The sequence below is a fragment of the Chenopodium album genome, chromosome 9 (assembly GCF_948465745.1).
Source record: "Chenopodium album chromosome 9, dcCheAlbu1.1, whole genome shotgun sequence".
NCBI classification, from domain to species: domain Eukaryota; kingdom Viridiplantae; phylum Streptophyta; class Magnoliopsida; order Caryophyllales; family Amaranthaceae; genus Chenopodium; species Chenopodium album.
Window position 1 is genome coordinate 5,440,973 of NC_137842.1, and position 19,624 is coordinate 5,460,596.

General features: G+C 34.3%; 2 protein-coding genes across 4 annotated transcripts; one reads left to right on the forward strand and one right to left on the reverse strand.

Annotated features, from left to right (window-relative positions):
• Positions 1 to 1,384: 1,384 nt before the first annotated feature.
• LOC145558310 (putative protein FAR1-RELATED SEQUENCE 10) lies at positions 1,385 to 11,525 on the reverse strand. Of its 3 annotated transcripts, XM_081619515.1 has the most exons (8): positions 11,477 to 11,525; positions 11,268 to 11,352; positions 6,386 to 6,478; positions 4,768 to 5,786; positions 4,252 to 4,692; positions 2,725 to 4,173; positions 1,901 to 2,064; positions 1,390 to 1,681 (listed from the first exon to the last, which is right to left on the reverse strand). In XM_081619515.1, the coding sequence occupies exons 4-6, from the start codon at positions 5,782 to 5,784 to the stop codon at positions 3,574 to 3,576; spliced, it is 2,058 nt and encodes a 685-aa protein (XP_081475641.1). In that variant the 5' UTR covers positions 5,785 to 5,786; positions 6,386 to 6,478; positions 11,268 to 11,352; positions 11,477 to 11,525; the 3' UTR covers positions 1,390 to 1,681; positions 1,901 to 2,064; positions 2,725 to 3,573. The 3 variants fall into 3 exon arrangements, with proteins under 3 accessions (XP_081475639.1, XP_081475640.1, XP_081475641.1); XM_081619513.1 differs by having other exon boundaries at positions 1,385 to 1,681; positions 1,901 to 4,173; XM_081619514.1 differs by lacking the exon at positions 11,477 to 11,525 and having other exon boundaries at positions 1,385 to 1,681; positions 1,901 to 4,173; positions 11,268 to 11,435.
• A 1,301-nt stretch (positions 11,526 to 12,826) lies between these two features.
• On the forward strand, positions 12,827 to 13,243 carry LOC145557366 (uncharacterized). The gene has a single exon (XM_081618549.1). It carries the CDS (start codon positions 12,827 to 12,829, stop codon positions 13,241 to 13,243), a length of 417 nt encoding a protein of 138 aa, XP_081474675.1.
• The last annotated feature ends 6,381 nt before the right edge of the window (positions 13,244 to 19,624 follow it).

Consider the following 19,624-nt stretch of genomic DNA (forward strand, 5'->3'; position numbering starts at 1 on the left):
ACCGATGAGAGCCAGCCTAGCATAAATCATAGCTACCTCTAACCAAACCTCACACACGATCCGATCAAGCTTAAAGCTTCAATTCTCAAAGTACAAATCTCTTTGATTCTTTACTATGTAAGTGCTGGAAAGAGAAAATTAAGATCTAAACAAAAACAGGTAAAACACATACAAAAACTATTGTAGATTGAATTAAGTTTCCTAGTACCCAAACAAGATTAAGTGGGTAGCTATACACAAGCAGGAAGACACAACACAAGCCCTACTAATTATTCCTTTAATTTTATTTTTAGATTTTAAAGCCAAGATGATAGTATGGTCCCCAACATTGTAAACAATAACAAGACATAAAGAATATTTCTGGAGTTTTGTCCCAGTAACATAAACTTAATTATCCAACCGTGCAAGATTATTATTAATAGTATGCTTAAGACTGAAATTAATGTATCATTTAGCCATAATATTGTTTAATCTAGCGGTCGGAACTTCATTAATTAGGCATTTAATGTTGTTAACTTAAGCAAGAGGTCTACTCCGTACTAATTTATACTCCATTCGTGCTCATATAAGCTTTCATTTTTCAATTTTTAGGTCAAATTAAATGAATCTTTTCTACTGTGAATTTCAACAAAAATGCTACTATGACTTTCTAGTACTCCATCCATCCCTTAATATAAAGCCTTTTTCTAGCATTTATTACTCACATAATAAAGAGAAAACGACTTTAAATTTAGGAAGGGAGGGAGGGAGGGAGGGAGGGAGGGAGTAATTCAAATAAGATTAATAGATAATATTCTTTATCTATTAGATAACATTTTCTATGTTCATTTTGTTTTCATATATGCATTCTTATTACCATGCAATTGGCAACCAGGAATATAAGAGATATATAGAGTATATTTATCGTACAATTGGGTGTATGTACTTTGAAAAAGGTACTTGTATAACATAGCCAATTTTTTTGTGCATGTGCTCACAAGGTATAAGCACATGCAAATACAAATTGAACCTTAATTATTTTACACAAAGTATTTTACACAAAGTACAACCGATTGTTCATTAAAAAATTAACTATCATGAAAATTAGCAGATAACCCCAGGTATGGGGCGATTAAAGTTAACACAGTACAATGAAATCAAGATTGACATGATAAACAGAAAATTAAAATTGATATTCCACTTTTCTCTAAATTTATGAGATTTAACTTTGGATAACTATAAATTAATCCTACTTTGGAAATATTAACAATAACAATATCAGATTATTTACTTTATTTATTGGTTATATGAATAAATTTCAACAAATATAACTCTGTTTTAGCAAAAATAAGTTAAGATCAGCAAAATAAGTTAATGTCGTACATAATGGACAGTGTGTTTTTTCCTTCACAGGAAGTAGCTGAAAATGTAAACATTAGCCTAATCCATTGAATTAACACGTCGACCCAACGAATTTCTGATCAGATCGGGTTAACTTTCCCTGGCTGTAATATTTTTACCATTCTTTAAAGTGAGTAGCTAAGCAGTTCAGATTCTGTCAGAATGTATGTCAGCTGCTACATCAAAGCAATTCGTACGCATCCGATGTCTCAAGAAGGACAGAAGGTACCAAACTGACATAACACCAACAGATGCGGAAGGCAGCAGCCAAAAGAGTTGAAGCAGAGTTGTCATGTTTCTTCTATGAAAAAGAAATCCTCAGTAGTCAGTACTGCTGATCTGATACTATGTGAATAATTTAATTAGATCTGATACTATATTTAATCTTCTTGCTTAATCTCGACCTCTAATCCCATATTTCGAGTAACAACAATTAACGCTCTGATAATAGCAAAACTAAAAAAAACTAGAAGGGCACAAACAGCACAATGATATTAAGATAGTTGATTCCTTGCATTACCTTCAAATTTCCATTTGACAAGTAGAAACACCGAGCTAAATTCTTGAAGTTCGGGGTCCTCAGCCAGTCATGCGACTATTATAAACTTGACAAATCTGTTTGAGGAAGGTTTCCATAGCAACATATATAGATGCTGCAAAAGTGCAAGGCTGCATCCAAGCCACCTATAGAAGCAAACAAACATCATATACCAGTTGGGTTAGCCACAACGAAATCTCATGTATCCCAACTATGTAAAAACTGAACTATGTGTCATAAGATGGACATATGTTGGACAGTAAATCAATGTGTTTACATCAACTAGATGAATGTCAGACCTGAAAATGCACACAAACAAAGACGATAAGAGACTCATGATATGAAAATTTTTGGGGGCCAAAATACAATAACTACACTTTAGAGGTTAACTAACTGCACTGCTATTTTGAGGTTGATGTTAACAGAATTGAATGTGACTAATCTCCACCGTTTCACAATCTCTGCAGACGATGTGGCACATCATTAGTGTTACTGGCATATGTTTATCCATCAATCCCAATTTTAAAAGAAACTTTTACTGGCCCACACAACATAGAGGTAAAGGTGTAGAACATCAGAAACAAAGTCCCTTACTCATGATCATGGTTTGTTACTGGCCTTACTGCAAAAGAGAAACTTTCAGTAATCGAAATTCTGCAATACAGAATGGGTGGTGATTTGATCACTTAAATAAAGGGTTATAACTTCAAAGGTTACCGGTTTCCCAGCAAAAAACTCTCTTAACTTCATTTTCTATTACGAGTTTAACATGTAAAAAGAACACGCAACAAGAGCAGTAAACTCACCTGCGATCTTGAATTCTGATCAGTCTGCAAGGAGCGAAGAACATTGACTTCTGTCGGACCTGTCAAAATTTGACCAGTCTAAAACCTGACCAGATCCAAACCTGACTATAACTAACTAGAATTCTTGAGAGCCCATGGACAATTTTTTTTACCAAAACAAAAGAGAGTTGAAATTTGACCTAAAATCCCCACCCAACCCAAGTCCCCTTAATATAAATTGCAGATATGAATTCCCCACTAAAAACTGGTTGAATACAAAATACACTTCACACTTCAAACCCCAAAAATTGAATTGATTGACCCGAACCACCCTATTTGATGCATATTCTATTATTCTGTGACAACATCAGAAAGGTTCTGAAATAGAAAAAAATTAGACAAACAGAAAATTTTATTCTGAATCCTTTTTGACAAAGACTAATTCATTAGCTCCTTGTAGCAAAGAGATTCCACGATGTGACAAGTACATTACTATCCACCAATTTCAATTACAATGAGAGTGAACCATGCATATATGATGTATCTACTAGCTAATACAAGATCTAGAACTACTTATACTCATTTCTCAAAGATTTAGAAACAGTAACATAGCATGCATTGTACAGAAACAGCAATTTTTTTTTTTTTTTTTTGAATAAGAATTCACATTGCAACATTGCAAAAGTCATGGATGACAACGCAACATCATAGCTCCATCTCTGATAATTCTATTTACTTGAACCAGTATTCCAACCACAATTTAATTTGCAGAGTAGTCTACATTGACTTATTTTTGTAATCTTCTAATGTCTTGTAAACCATGGCTAGACTCAGCAATTGCTATTGTAGACAGCTGATCCACTAGAAAATTCAAGATTCACTAAAATTGTTAGTTAATATTTCTGGAACTTCATCAACAGGCATATTTTTAACTTGATCAAGGAGTGCTGTGAGTTCCTTATGGGCATAGTTAAACCGCTCCTTAGAAACCAAGGACTCAGTCAGAAGTGCGTCTGTAAGAGAATGTAAGGCACGATAGTACTCTTCTTTGACCAGTTGAGAACTTTCCTGGTCCATAGGTAAAAAAGAATTTTCCCATCTCCACCTAATTGGAAAATAATGGTATGGAAGTTGAAAATAATTCTTAGTAATAAATAGTCGAAGAGCATGCCTGCACAGGACTCCTGACTGTTCAAATCCCTTACACGAGCAGTGGATTTGCTCACCTTCCTGAATCCATAATAGAAGATACTCTTCTTCAACTTTCTTATAATGGCGCGCGACATAAGATCCTTTGGCCATTTCTATAATTGCATATTGCACAGACAACACGAGTTCATGCTGATACACACTAAAGGCATATGGTGTAAGGATACCTTGTGCATGTTCCTCAATAGGCATGCACGTCTTGAGATGTAAAAAAGGTAAATCCTCCTTGGCTCCATAACCCAACTTTGCAGCAAGTCCAACCTGCAAAACAAGAATGCTAAAGCTTACAGATATAAGCAATAAACAATTAGATGTAATCATACATCATAACAAGAATACCTGCTCAAAGAAGACTTGCAAGCATGTTTGCTCATTCAAGACGCCTTTCAGGAAACTATCAACAGATCTCATGTATTCAGCTGTTGTGATTCGGGCGACAAAGCAATCCTTAATAAATGAAAAAGCCCAGCATGCTCGACATGACCATAAAAGAGAGATGTGTTTATCCGACCCAAGTCCAAATTTTGTGATCAAATGGCTCCAGAGATGTCCAAAATCCTCTGTACTTTCCACATAGCACACCATTTCAAACTCGGACTTAAACTCCGAATATTTCAGTCCAAGAGGCAAAGAGAACCAACTACTCAGCTTAGACATAATGTACCACAAAGATATAACATGTTTTGTATTAGGCAATTCGCTTACTATGGAGTCTCTTAACCCTGGCTCAAGATCAGTCACTATCGTCTGCGGTCTTCCTCGCATGAATCGCACAACTGTCTGTTCGAAGAAATAAAGCTTTAATGACAGGGAAAAAAAGAAGTTTAAGTATAAAGAAAGAGAGATAAAGTTAACCTGTAAGGCCCACACAATTGCATGGGGATTTTCTTCCTGGACAAGAGCACAGGCAAATACAATTGGCTTGCCATGATTATCTATACCAGACAATAAACCCAGAAGCATCCCGTAAGTAATGGATTGATAAGTAATGTCGAATTGAACAGCATCACCAAAAAGGTTAAAGGCACGAACAGAGTCGCCATACGACCATGCTATGTTTTCGACCTTGCCATTTGCATCTGTTAAAAAATCAAAGATAAAATCCCCATCCCTTTCTGCCATGGCCTTGCAAGCTTCAAGCAGCTCCATCATATCAGTTACCCTTTTCTCAGTAAGAAGAGCATCATTTTCTTGAACTGTTTTCTTGCAAGTACGGAGAAAGTTTCTAATGTCTTTCTCTATGAAAGGCAGTTGCCCAGGTTGAACACCCTTTTCCAGTTCCAAGATCTTGATTATCCTATTAACAGGAAAACCAGTTTTGGAGAGTAAAATAATCCGTTCTTGATCAGCTTCTTGTATTTTCCGGTATGCAGGAAGTAAACGCACTTGATCATCTTCTAGCAATTCATGGTTATGTACATTACTGAATTGGGAAACATACCACTGAGTAACACAATTCACGATTTCCTTAGTCAAGTATAATTTTGCATCACATCCACAACGTACTGATTTGCGATCTCTGGGATGCTCTACATTAACCTTTTTCCTAGGTTGATTGAATCCGGAACGATAACAAACAAAATCCCTTCTATAAACACCAAGATTATGGCTTTCAGTAGATCGTGCTTTCCTAATTGAAAACCCATTCCTCCGAGCAAAGTTACTGTAGAACTCAAAAGCTTCATCATCACTTTTAAAAATCTGACCCACATAAGGTGCAAAGATAACTTCAGAAGAAGACGATAATGATGTCCCATTTTTTGTTGGTTGACAAGCTTGACCTTGTTCCTCCCCTTCATATTTGATAAAACACTTCCAGTCTCCACAGGGGCATTGCTCCTTTTGAATCCAAATGTTATTTGCTGGTTTCATTGCTAATTTAAAGGTACAATAAGAAATATTTCCAAATTTCCATTCCCACCAGCATAAGAAATCCACTCATATTTGACATGTTGAGAGATTACATGTATTAAAAACTAAGCTGATTTATTTGGTGCAAACTATCTTGGATATATCCTGAAGACCTAGTAACCCAAGCTTATTTGGTGGTCTTAGTAGGTTGACAAACAGAAGAAAAATGCATTTCAACACAGGTGAGATAAATTAAAATGGGCCACTTTAGAGACTTACAGCAATCAGGATTTATTAACTGTATTTTGAACTATACAAGCTTCATCATTTCTTTCTCAAATTCAAATCATTTACTTTCCTTCCTTAATTAAGGGATTAAACAAGATCTATAACATATTATTTAGATAAAAAGTAATACTTTTTCACTAAAAAGAACATACATCTAAAAAGGATCAAGAATCAAGAGTGAACTTAAAAGCCCAACAAAATGATAATGCATGCCTATCACATTAAAACTATCTATTAAAATTTAACCTAAAAGTACAAGCATAGAACAACACTGTAAGAAGCAAGAAAAACAAATCTACCCCACCAAAACTTCCCAATGAGAAAATTTGCTTACTTTATTTCAGTCCCATTTTTCCATCCACGTCACCCAGGGATAGCCACGCCAGCTGATTTCTAATCTCTTATTCCCACCAAAAACATAGTTAACCTGCAAATGCTCCAAAAAAGTCTCTATAAGAAAACCTGTCTAATCTCCAAAACTGTATATAAATTAAACCACTTCCACATAAAACAGAGCTATTCCACAATGCATGAACATCTGGCTCCAAAATTCCACACTACAAAGACACAAGATTAAGGGTCAAGCACATAAGTGGTTTCTGTTTATAAATGTAATATTTGATGCTCATCCTATCCTACATGTAGTCCACATCAATGACATAATTACCTTTAGGATTTGACTTTATTAAGTTAACTAGAGAGTGGAAAATAAAGGAAGTAGATGGAGTGGTCTTCAAGCGCTTAAAAAAAGCCTACATGAAGAAGAACCTTTAATCTTTAACCAATTTCTCTTATCCAAAGACCCCCAAAAGAGGTGCATTTTTCTAAAAAAAACACAGCTAATTTGCAAGTTCATCCAACCTGAAGAGCAAGTTTAGCCCCAAGTCTTAAGACTTGGGGTGACATCATCATTTTGAGTCTTAAGATTTATACTTAAGACTTTTCCCATTTTTCTTCAAAAATCTCAAGCATGTCTTAAGTTGAGTCTTGAAATTTCAAGACTCAACTTAAGACTTGAGATTGGGACCCACTTCACTTTTATTTTTATTATCCTTTTTTTTTTTTCACTTTTCCACATATAATATGTCATATATTTAAGTCTTAAGGCTAAAGTGATAAATTTGTGTAAGTCTTAGTGAGTCTTAATAAGAATTTGATGACATCATTTTCAATGGGGAGCACCAAAAAATGATGTCACATCCAAGTCTTGGGGCTAAACTTGCTCTTAATATAAAGGGTTTAGCATTATTTTATATAATTGCAGAGTCAATTCACCATAGCCCTACAAATCCCCAAAACTCAAATCTCATGCATTTGAGTTTTTTCATTTATTTATTTATTTATTTTTAATTTTACTTTTTTTACAAACCAATAAGTACCCAAGTACCCATCCCACATTCCCACAATATTATTTATGTATTTTTTAATTTAAAAAAAAAAAGATCAATAAGGACAATAACTACCCATCCCAACTTTTTTTTTTTTTTTTTTTTTTTTTTTTTGTATTTTTGTATTTTTTCAAGGGACTGCAACAATTAATAAAAATTCACTTATTTTTAAACACTACTAACATTTTACTTTGTGTTACTTTCTTTCGAGTATAATATATGTTGTGCATTAGCACGGATATACAATTCCTTTATCAACAATTCGTCATAGCACTCTAAATCCCCAATCCTTCAATTATATGCATATTTTTTTGGGACTATCCTACAAACAATTTCCACTTCTCTAATCATAAAAATAAAAAATGTACAGCATGCTATTTGCGCGACTGGCGTCACCGAATAGCTATTTGTACGACTGGCGTCACCGAATAGCTACTTGCAAAAGACCAAAAATAGACCTATGACACTAACTAAGTAACCCCTATAAGGCTATAACAGAACGGGTAACCTCTATAGATTTAACAAAGTAGCCCCCATAATAGCTAGCTACATTGCGTGGCCACCCACATATAAGAGTTGGCCCTGTTTTTTGAGTTTCTCACAGATTTCAGCAGAGCACAACAGGTGTCGGCAGCTAGATTACTAAAACTCAATAGGGCAGATTTGAACAAAACATTGTAAAGCAGATTAGACCACAACAACTCTAAAAAAATAAATGGCCTAAGTTACTGCATCAAATCAACTTCCCTATTTGAAATATATTTTTTCTAATGTAAAATATATCTCATGCATTTTGCACGACTACAATCTAGTTAAGCAAATGCTACAACGAACAATACGTCAGTACTCTCTAACAAAGATTAAAAAATGAGAGCAAGTATGTGCAATGGACCGAGCCAAGCAACCTGTGAGATTCACCTATGCAAGGAAGAGGCGAGGCCAAACAGGAAACTTGGCCCATGAAGGGGAGAATACACATATGAACATCAGCACGGAAGAGCACAACAAGACAAATCACACTTGAAGACAAATTGCAATCATCAGCCACCAAATCAGTCTGAGAACTTGTGTATATAAATGAAAGGGGCGGGGGGGGGGGGGGGGGGGGGAGTTTTAGGGCAGGCATTTTGTAATAGAGTTATCTCTGAGTGTTGTGGGCTAAACCCACTGTTGAGAGTTGTAGGCTAAACCTACTGCTGTGTGAAACTTTTTCTGCCATTGTTAGACATAATCAAGATTGAAGCTTTCTCCCTCATTTGCTCTGTTTCTATCTATTTCTTACTGTTGTTAGTAGAGTAGTTGTCTGAGTCCATCACAGACTCAAATAAGTAAAAAGTCAATATTGACGTTCCAAATACCACATTAACACAAGGTTTGTTGATATAAGGGCTTCTTGATCTACCATAGTACCTAAGCCTTTTAGGCTCAAATCCATCATCAAGATGCGAAAAGCTCCCATGCTCCTAAATTATGTGGCATGAGCAGAACTTCAGGATTTAAGACAGAATCGGCAAAAGCTTACATGTCAGAATTCAATAGCTACTGGACATTAAATTACATCAAGACTTCAACCAACTCGATAAATCAATGTGTCTTAAGTGGTTTGTCCATTTCCAATAGTGTCAAAGGTCCTTGATACATGACTTGTGGAATGTAATAAACAAAACCAAAATGGTTAAATTATTTCCCTGTAGTTCTTATATGTTGTGAAGGGAAACTTTATTGTCATGTATCTCAGGTAGCAAGGCAGAAACAATTTTTCAGGGCATAGAAACAAATCAAACCATAAATGCCATGCACGAACATCTTGGCAAGTTGGCATATCTCAAGTAGAAAGAAATTTATGTTGTGTTCTCGGTTGTTTATGTTGAAGAGATAGTTTATGTGGAAGATTTCAGATTTCAGGTTTCGCTTGCAAGCATACAATAATGATTATACATCACAATAGGGAGGACCCTTATTATATTGTTCTCAAATTTACTCAAGTGCAACTTATAAAGCATTTTATGACATGAACATATTCCCTATGACTGACCTAACCCATTGGCCGGAAATAGATGTTCCGAAAATTTGCCTAGGCCTGTTAGAACAACAATTGGTAAACCTCCAAGAAATAGGAGAAATGAAAAAGGAGAAGAAAAGAAGGAACAAGAGTTGGGACCATCAAATGCTCTAAATGTAATGAAAGTTGAAGTATGCACATATTGAAGAAACTTCCACACACTAGATATCACTCTTTGTCTTTGAACAAAGTATACATTTTGAGAATGAACGTAAACTGACTTTTTTTTTTATTTTTTATTTTTAATATTATTATTAAATCCCAAAACATTCTACTGCAATTGTTGCATGGTATTAGCATTGAGTTGACTTTCAATGTATAGTGAGCAACTATTTTTTCGGATGAACTTAATATTATATACTAACGTTGATGTTTAATAGGTGTTCACTGCTTAATTTCAATGTAGTATGGATTGTGAATGAAAGGATTTATAATTTATTGCTTGGATTATTTGTTCAAAGGAAAGGTTAGATCTTTGTTAAAAGGAATGGATGTCAGTAAGAGTAAAATGATGGTTGTCTTTGTAAAAGAAGAAATGAATGGGTTCATTTAATTAGCGATTAGCTATTACCGTACAAAGTAACAGATTTATGAACTATCACCGTACCTTTTCATTTATTTTTTTTTCGAATTTAGGCTCATTTTGAAGAATGTTGTATAAGTTAGGGTCATTTTGAAAAAAGTGGTATACTACAGGGTCACAATAGATAATTTTCCTTAAAATTATAATTCATTGGTTGAATTCTACAACAAGGAGAGATAAATAAACTTCTGGAAAGCCTTTCTTCAAAACTAATATGATTAGACGACATGACACAAGTACTATATCCATCTAAGCTATACAAAGTCCAAAACAATTTCCTATGCTAGCAAAACTCCATCCTGCTTAAAATAGCATTATCACTGAATGTTACATTTAAAGCCTAAATAAGATTATCATCCAATACCAAACACCTGAATGCCTTGCATTTAAATCCAGCTAAAAATCATGAAATGAAACATTGAGAACATAAGTAAAGAGAATTTTCTTACAGAATGTATCGTAATCAAGTAGCTAACAAAACTACACTAGTTCAAATCACAATTGCAGAAATTACAAGTCAGAAGTATAATTTTCTAGTTAATTTCTAAAAATTTACTTCATTTTTACAAAACACTGATAGCCAAACCTGATCAAGCGACTCTTTTGGCGGCCCTTCCAACTTTATCGAAAACAACCTAATCTTAACATCTCCCTCTTCCCCACACACAGATACCTCCCCCTTCAACCCAATCACCACTACCAAAAAAAAAAAAAAAAAAAAAAAAAAAAAAAAAAAAAAAAAAAAAAAAAAAAAAACCTAAAACTTTGAAGAATTCCACTTTATTCAACAATTAAGAATACAGAACATGCCTAATAAATACTAAAATCCACCAAGCAAGAAGATGTTAATCAGAAAAATCAAACCCAATTACACAGATCAAATGCCTACTTAATCAAAGAAGTTTTACTTAATCAAAATCAGAATAAGTAGGTTTGATAACTAATAACTATGCAGCTTCAATTATGAATATAATGAAAAGAATGAGACTTGATTACCAATCCCTAAAACAATTGCAGGAAAATAATTTTACAGTGCGTATAATCAATCAGATTTCACGTAGTTGACGCAAATCATTTGGTATGATTAACAATTAGAAATTTGGAATTGAAAATAAAATTCTAAACAAGAAATCAACAAAATAAAAAATTAAAAACAGAAGTAGGGGAAATTTGATTGACTTACCTTTGAAAATGGGAAGAGAGAGAGATAAACCCCTTGAAAACCCCTTTCTTTCTCTCTCTTTACTCTCCAGTGCACTGCATTGATACTGCAAAGATGAAGAAGTTGTAGTTTATATTTTGTAAGTCTTTGAATATTGAATTTAATTACTTTTCCGAATGCTACATTGCTAGTAAAAAAAAAAAAAAATTGTCTATTTATATGCAAAGTACCAAATTAACTTGAAGATTGAATAAAATTTCCCATTTGGGATAATTGGATAAACCCTTACTTACGAACAAGTAAACTACTCCATCTGTATTTTCTCAAAAAAAAAAAAAAAAAAAATCACTCCATTTGTATCTGAAATACTCAAATATTTAGGCCTTGTTTGGTAGTAAGCTTATTGGGGGTATATTAGCTTATTTGACTAACTTTAGCTGATTGACTAGTCAAACAAGCTAATACAAGTGTTTGGTAGTAAGCTTATTGAAAGAGCTTATTCCACTAAATAAGCTCTTTTTGAAAAAGCTCACTTTAGGAGCTTTTTCAATTAGCTTATTCATTAATTATTGTGAAATGACATTTATAACCTCATTTAATTTAAAATCCTATCTAAACTACCTACCCCACAATTAGCTTATTGGTCATTTCACATACTCAATCACCTTTAAGCTATCAGCTATTTACCAAACACTTTTATATAATCAGTTAATACAATAAGTTAGTCAAATCAGTTAATAAAATCAGCTAGTCAAAATCAGCTAACTCAATCAGCTTCAGCTTTCAGCTTTCTCCCAAACAGGGCCTTAGTATATTATTTTATGTGTAATCGTTGCACGTAATCTGTAACGGAGGTAGTATAAGAGTATCATTTTGACCTTACACCACATACGAGTATTTGATTTTATTTATTTTACTAATACTAAGCTACTCCGTAGTATATTATATGGTATATAAAAAAATGTTACATCGTATTATGTAAATTTTTATTGGATTACTAGATTAGCTCCCGTGCGATGCACGGATATAATAAAAAGAATTTATAGTTGTATACATGCATTTTCAATTATCACTCAAAATATGTAAAACCTGTTGAAACCCATTGTAGCCCACTTATGAGTGTCCCACATTGGAGAAAGAGGAGAGATGGTTTCACTTTATAAGGTAGAGGAGTACCTCCTACTATTGCCAATTGGTTTTAGTATGGAAGCTCCAAAGCCTTGTTTGTGGACCAAATTCTCCTCCTCCTTGTTCAGGTTGCCCAGGCCCATTTCATATTTTTTCAAAAATTTAACATGGTATCAGAGCTTTCTTCCAAATTTTTGTTTATGTTTCCTATTTCTTGCTAGTTGTTTGTTCAAATTTCTGGGTTAATCTTCGTCTTGAAGTTTGGTTGATTGATTTGGTGCGTTTGTGCGTATATAGCTGTAATTTCTTATTGATTGATTGCTGGATTTTTCTGGGTGATTTTGTGATTGCTGAACGATATTTGCTTTCTTTCTTGGCTGGAAATTGTTGAAAGTGTTCAATTGAACTCTGGGTGTTTGTTGAAATTCTGGGTATTACTTACTTAGATTGAAATGGCGCAAGAAACCGTGAGAGATGTTAGTCAAGATCCATCTAGCCCCTATTTTTTGCATCCGTCTGATTTTACTAGGTTGAAGTTAGTTTCAAATGTTTTTGATGGTACAAGTTATGGGAACTGGAAGAGGTCAATGATAATTGGTTTAACAGCAAAGAATAAAATGGGTTTTATTGATGGTTCATTGCCTAAACCAAATGTGAATGTTGTAACTTTTAAGGCGTGGAACAGATGCAATAGTATGGTTATTGGTTGGATTATTGATGTTCTGAACCCACAAATTGTTGGGAGTATTCTTTTTGTTGATACAACAAGAGAAATATGGTTGGATTTGGAAGAAAGGTTTGGGCAAGCATCTTCTGCTCAGTTGTATGCTCTACAACAGGATGTGCTAAATGTTAATCAAGATGCATGATCTATCAATTTCTGAGTACTACAATCAACTCAAGAAATTGTGGGATGAATTGGACAATCATTGTCCCTTACCAACTTGTACATGCAACAATTGTTCTTGTTTTCTGGCACAAAAGTACCTCAAGATTCAGCATGATCAGAGGTTGATGGTGTTTTTGATGAAATTGACAAACAATTATGCTAATGTGAGGTCTAATATACTCATGATGCCTGCTTTGCCTACTCTAGCTCAGGCTTACAGAATGGTGCTGCAAGAAGAGAAGCACAGGACACTTAGCATTATGAGTCAAAAGTCAGTTGATTCAGTTGCTTTTGCTGCAGACAGAAGAAGATATGATGATAGAAATCAATTTGGAAATAGAAATACTGGTTGGTCATATGGGAGAGGAATAAGAGAACTATAAACTACTATTGTGACCACTGTAAAATGACAGGGAACAGCATGGAAAGATGTTTTAAACTGAAGGGCTATCCACCAGGTTATAAGGGTCCTCAACAACAGGCTCAGGGAAGAAAGTTTGCTAACTTTGCTGATACTTATTCAGAAGATAGCAAGGAGAATTTTGATTAGTTTTCTGAACAAACTGATATGACTGGTTCAACTGGAGTGCCCAACCTGACACTTGAAGAGTATCAACAGTTCAAGGCATTTCTAAGCAAACAACATGCAGATAATGCAAGTGGAGGTGCCATGTTTGCAGTTCAGGATCAACACAACCTGACTCCTCCTCTTGTTCTTGGTAGAGTTGGGAATGGTCTATATTTTGTTGAAGATAAAGAGAGAAATTCAGACACAAGGACTGCTAATTCCTCAGTTGTTAATGCTACCAGTCTGGCTTCTATAGAACAGGCTAAGTTGTTACACCTAAGATTAGGTCATATTCCTTTTAGCAAGTTAAATATAGTACAGAATAAAGTTGATTGTTCTAGATTGGCAGATGATGTAATTTGTAACATTTGCCCTACAGCTAGACAACACAGAAAGTCTTTTCCTCACAGTAGTATTAAGACTACTCACCCTTTTGAGTTAATACATGTAGATGTGTGGGGACCATATAAGTCAGTTACACATGATAAATGTAATATGTTTCTGACAATTGTGGATGATTACACTAGGACTGTTTGGGTTTATTTAATGAAATCAAAACTTGATTCAGTAGATATTTTGATCAGATTTGTTACTTTTATTAAGAATCAGTTTAGAGCTTCTGTTAAGGTTCTTAGGTCTGATAATGCAAAGGAGTTGTGTGAAGGCAGAATTTTGGGTTTGTACACATCAAAAGGGATATTGCATCAGACCAGTTGTAGTGATAACCCTCAGCAAAATGGAATTGTTGAGAGAAAACACAAGAATTTGCTTGAGGTGGGCAGAGCATTATATTTCCAGTCTAAATTGCCAGTGCAATATTGGGGAGATTGTATCCTATGTGCAACATACTTGATTAATAGGATGCCTTCTGTTTCCTTGAGTAATGTAACACCATATGAGAAGTTACACGGGGTTAAACCAGATAAAGAGCACTTGAGGGCTTTTGGGTGCCTATGCTATGTTTCAACTCCAAGACAGAACAGGGCTAAATTGGATGCAAGGGCTGATATGTGTGTTTTTGTGGGATATTCACCAACTCAGAAGGGCTACAAAGTTCTGAATTTTGATACTAAAAGGATTAGTGTTTCCAGAGATGTGGTATTCCATGAGAAACACTTACCATTTCATTTCAATCATTCTTCTACTCCACCTTTTCCATTTTTTCTCCCTGCTCATACACCTTTCCCTTCTGTTCTTGACTTTGAATACCCTGATGTTTTTCATAACCCAGAAACTCATACACAAACACATATTCCACCAATAAACAATGTTGTTAATGTGTCTACTCATTTTGATACACCAACAACTACACCTAATACTGAGACAAGTTCTTCTACCACTATTCCTATCAGACATTCTGACAGGCCTAGGAAGCCTCCTAGCCGGATGAGTAAGTATGTTTGTGGTGTTGCTCTTCAAATCCCTCCTAATCACTGGTGTAATCTGGTATCATATTCAGATTTCTCCTCAGAACACAAAGCACTGATTGCAGAAACAACTTGTATGAAAGAACCAGTGTCCTATAAAGAAGCTATGACTAACTCTAATTGGGTAGTTGCAATGGAAAAGGAGCTGAAGGCACTTGAAGACAACAGAACTTGGGAATGGGTTGATTTACCAAAAGGGAAGAAGACTATAGGCTGTAAGTGGGTTTTTAAAATAAAACTCAAGAAGGATGGAACTATAGAGAGGTTCAAGGCTAGATTAGTGGCTAAAGGCTACAATCAAAAGTATGGGATTGATTTTGAGGAGACTTTTTCTCCTGTTGTCAAAATGGCAACTGTCAGAAGTATCATTGCTATTGCTACTCATCATAGTTGGCATATTTTTCAACTTGATGTCAATAATGCTTTTCTTCATGGGGATTTACATGAAGAGGTTTACATGAAACTGCCTGAAGGTGTCTCTAATCCTAGTAGTAAAGTCTGTAGGTTGAGAAAATCTCTATATGGATTAAAGCAGGCTAGTAGACAATGGTTTGAAAAATTGGTTGCTGAATTGAAGTTTTTGGGGTTTGTCTAATCTAAGAATGATTACTCCTTATTTATGAAGTTATCTGGTTCTCAGGTTACAATCACAGTTGTATATGTTGATGATGTGATTATAACTGGAAATGATTTGGTTCAGATTCAAGCCTTGAAGTCTCATCTTCACACTACCTTCAGTATTAAGGATTTAGGACACCTCAGCTATTTTTTGGGAATGGAAATTGGTTATTCTGCAGCTGGTATTACAATGTCTCAAGCCAAATTCACCGGGGAACTTCTGGATGACAGTGGACTGGAAAATTTTAAGTCTGTATCCACCCTCTTCCTTTGAATACTAAATTGCAGGCTGATTTGGGTTCTCTTTTGGATGATCCAGTTTACTACAGAAAGATGGTTGGGAATTTGAATTTTTTGACTAGCACAAGACCTGACTTAGCATTCACAGTTCATAGTCTAAGCCAGTTCATGCAGTCACCTAGGGATTCTCATTTGCAGGCTCTGACTCATACCTTGAATTATGTTGCTTCTACAATTGGTCAAGGGATCATTTTCAAGGGTGGTCTTGATTTGAAGCTGCAAGCATTTTGTTATTCAGATTGGGCAGCATGTGTGGATTCCAGAAGATCCATTACTGGATATATAATGATGTTGGGTTGCTCTCCTATCAGTTGGAAGTCAAAGAAGCAGCCTACAACTTCAAAGTCATCTTCTGAAGCAGAATACAGGGCTATGGCCTCTTCTTCCTCTAAAGTTGCATGGTTGGTCAGAATACTTGGAGAACTTGGCATTTCTGATTTGTAGCCAGTAACTCTTCACTGTGATAATATGTCAACTATACACATAGCCAGAAATCCAGTATTCCATGAGCGTACCAAGCACATAGATATTGATTGCCACTTTACAAGAGATAAAGTGCTTGAAGGGTTGATTCAACTGACATATTTACCTAAAGGTTCTCAGATTGCTGATATTATGACAAAGGTGCTTCCTTCAGTTCAACCTGTTGAAGTCCAAGCTTGGGATGTTTACTCCACCCCAAGCTTGAGGGGGGATGTGAAATATAGAGTTGCAACAACCAACTTGCCACGCCAGCCTTTGGTAGTTGGAATATTAAGTCACACTATTATTACTTGTTTTGGTTAGTTAGAATTGCAGTAGCTTAGTATAAAAGCTTATCTTCTTTACTTTTCTATTTCATTCAATAATTGTAATAAACACAATAGATTTACTCTCTCTCTCTCTCTCTCTCTCTCTCTCTCTCTCTCTCTGTGTGTAATCTTTCAATTCATTCAATGAAGTTTTAGTTCTAGTGCTTGAGCTCAAAGACTCTGCGGATAGAGCTATGATAGCAAGAAAATCTCTGTGTTCTTCTTCCTGATTTTGCGTAAGTTTTGCTTCCGATTAATCAGATAACATGTTAAATTTTTGAAACAATATAAAATAGGTCTGGGCAACCCGAACAAGGAGGAGGAGGAGAATTTGGTCCACAAACAAGGCTTTGGAGCTTCCATACTAAAACCAATTGGCAATAGTAGGAGGTACTCCTCTACCTTATAAAGTGAAACCATCTCTCCTCTTTCTCCAATGTGGGACACTCATAAGTGGGCTACAATGGGTTTCAACACTCCCCCTCACTTATGAGTGTCCTTAGAACTTCAGAGCTAACTAGATAAGGCCAGATCAATAATCCTCTTAGGGGCTAGACATCTTGTCGAGGTATTTCCTTATCCAGTAGCGATTAAATACCCAGTTTAGAAGAGACCCACAACATGGGCTCTGATACCATGTTATCAGATTAATCGGAAGCAAAACTTAAGCAAAATCAGGAAGAAGAACACAGAGATTTTCTTGCTATCATAGCTCTATCCGCAGAGTCTTTGAGCTCAAGCACTAGAACTAAAACTTCATTGAATGAATTGAAAGATTACAGAGAGAGAGAGAGAGTAAATCAATTGTGTTTGTTACAATTATTGAATGAAATAGAAAAGTAAAGAAGATAAGCTTTTATACTAAGCTACTGCAATTCTAACTAACCAAAACAAGTAATAAAAGTGTGACTTAATATTCCAATTACCAAAGGCTGACGTGGCAAGTTGGTTGTTGCAACTCTATATTTCACAAAACCTTTGTATTAATCAACACCAAACTACAAAAATTAAAATAGTACTCTGTATAATGAAAAAAAAAAAATAATGTTTACAACAAAATTCATTGGAAATTTGTAATTAGATGGACTAGTCGCATATATATAGGGTTAATATTTGTTTTCCTTAAGATTAGCTATATCTAACTTAAGATAAAATTATTTTGTAGTCAATATTTAGCTTTTCCAAAAAAATAATTTTTTTTTAAAAAAAATAAATAAAAAAAATTGGAAGAGAAAAAAAAAAGTTTAGGTAGGAAAAAATTTAAGGAGAACCTGATATGTATACAATTAAAAAAAAAATGATGTCAGCGGTTATTATTTTAGTATTAATTATAGATAGATTATAGATTTACAATTGCATGTTTTTATAATATCAAATAATATAAGTGACCCCCAAAGTATTTTATCTTTGGCGGAACTTGATTTGCAATAAATTTTCCGGCTAACTTTTCCTCAAAATATAATATAAGTGAAAGTACAAAACAATTAAAGATATTAATGATCAAAGTTATGCATTAATAAGTATACCAGTCAATATATATATATATATATATATATATATATAGGGGAGGGATCCGGTAAGAACCCACATCTATGTAAGAACCCAACCTTATATAAGAACCAATATCAATCGTAGGATTAGATTGAAATAAAAGGTTAAGATTATTAGAGATTATATTAGAGAGTAATTTCATTCTTGTAAATATCAAAACATTCCACCTATATAACATAATCCCTAATTTTCTCTCTTCAAAATCCCTAAAACTATGAGAAAATACGACACTTTCTCTCTCCTACTCCCAGAAATCTTCATTTTTGCTGCAATTTGAAAGAAATTTTTGCGATTTTCGGTCAAATTCTCTTGCAGTTCGTCAAATTAAGGTATGATTTGTTTGATTATTTTTGTTTGTTCGAATTTTTTTTTACCATTCGACTTTTTGTCCGTAAAATTTTCCAGATGGATGCAATTATAGTGAAATGTAGTTAACTAGTTATTATCAGATCGAATTTTGTTTGTTTGTTCGATTTTTATGAAAATTTGAGAAAAATATTTAGATTATGGTACGAAAATGGCATTGCTCTTGGGGAGAAGGAGTGAAGGATGGAAAGTTAAGGTTTCTTATTGTTTTGCAATGGAAAATGAAGTTCATTTGTGGCCGTGGGAAAATAAAATGAATTAAGTATGAGTATTGGAGAAGTTGTACAAGCCATAAATAAATTTTTGAGTAAGGAGATAATTACAAATTTACAATAGCTAAGCCACCTGGAAGCTAGAAGGTTTTTTTTAGATTTTAGAACATAGGTAAAAGAATCTTAGAACACAGGGATCGGAGAAAAAATTTAGAATATTGGAAAAAAAAAATTTAGAACATAAGTAGACTAAATTTAGAACATAGGAAAATATACTTTAGAACATAAGTAGACTAATTTAGAACATAGGAAAATAAACTTTAGAACATAAGTAGACTAAAAAAATTAGAACATAGCAAAATAAATTTAGAACATAGACAAAATAATTTAGAACATAGGTAAAAGAATATTTAGATTTTAGAACATAGGAAAAAATTTAGAACATATGGAGAAAAAATTTAGAACATTGGAAAAAAAAACTTTAGAACATAAGTAGACTAAATTTAAAACATAGGAAAATATACTTCA

Excerpts from the sequence above, each read along its gene's own strand:
- LOC145558310 (XM_081619513.1), bottom strand. The coding sequence starts at position 5,784 with ATGAAACCAGCAAATAACATTTGGATTCAAAAGGAGCAATGCCCCTGT. Across the intron at positions 4,693-4,767 it reads CAATTGTGTGGGCCTTACAG|ACAGTTGTGCGATTCATGCG; the intron begins GTTAACTTTATC and ends TTCTTCGAACAG. Across the intron at positions 4,174-4,251 it reads TGCAAGTCTTCTTTGAGCAG|GTTGGACTTGCTGCAAAGTT; the intron begins GTATTCTTGTTA and ends CTTGTTTTGCAG.
- LOC145557366 (XM_081618549.1), top strand. The coding sequence starts at position 12,827 with ATGGCGCAAGAAACCGTGAGAGATGTTAGTCAAGATCCATCTAGCCCC.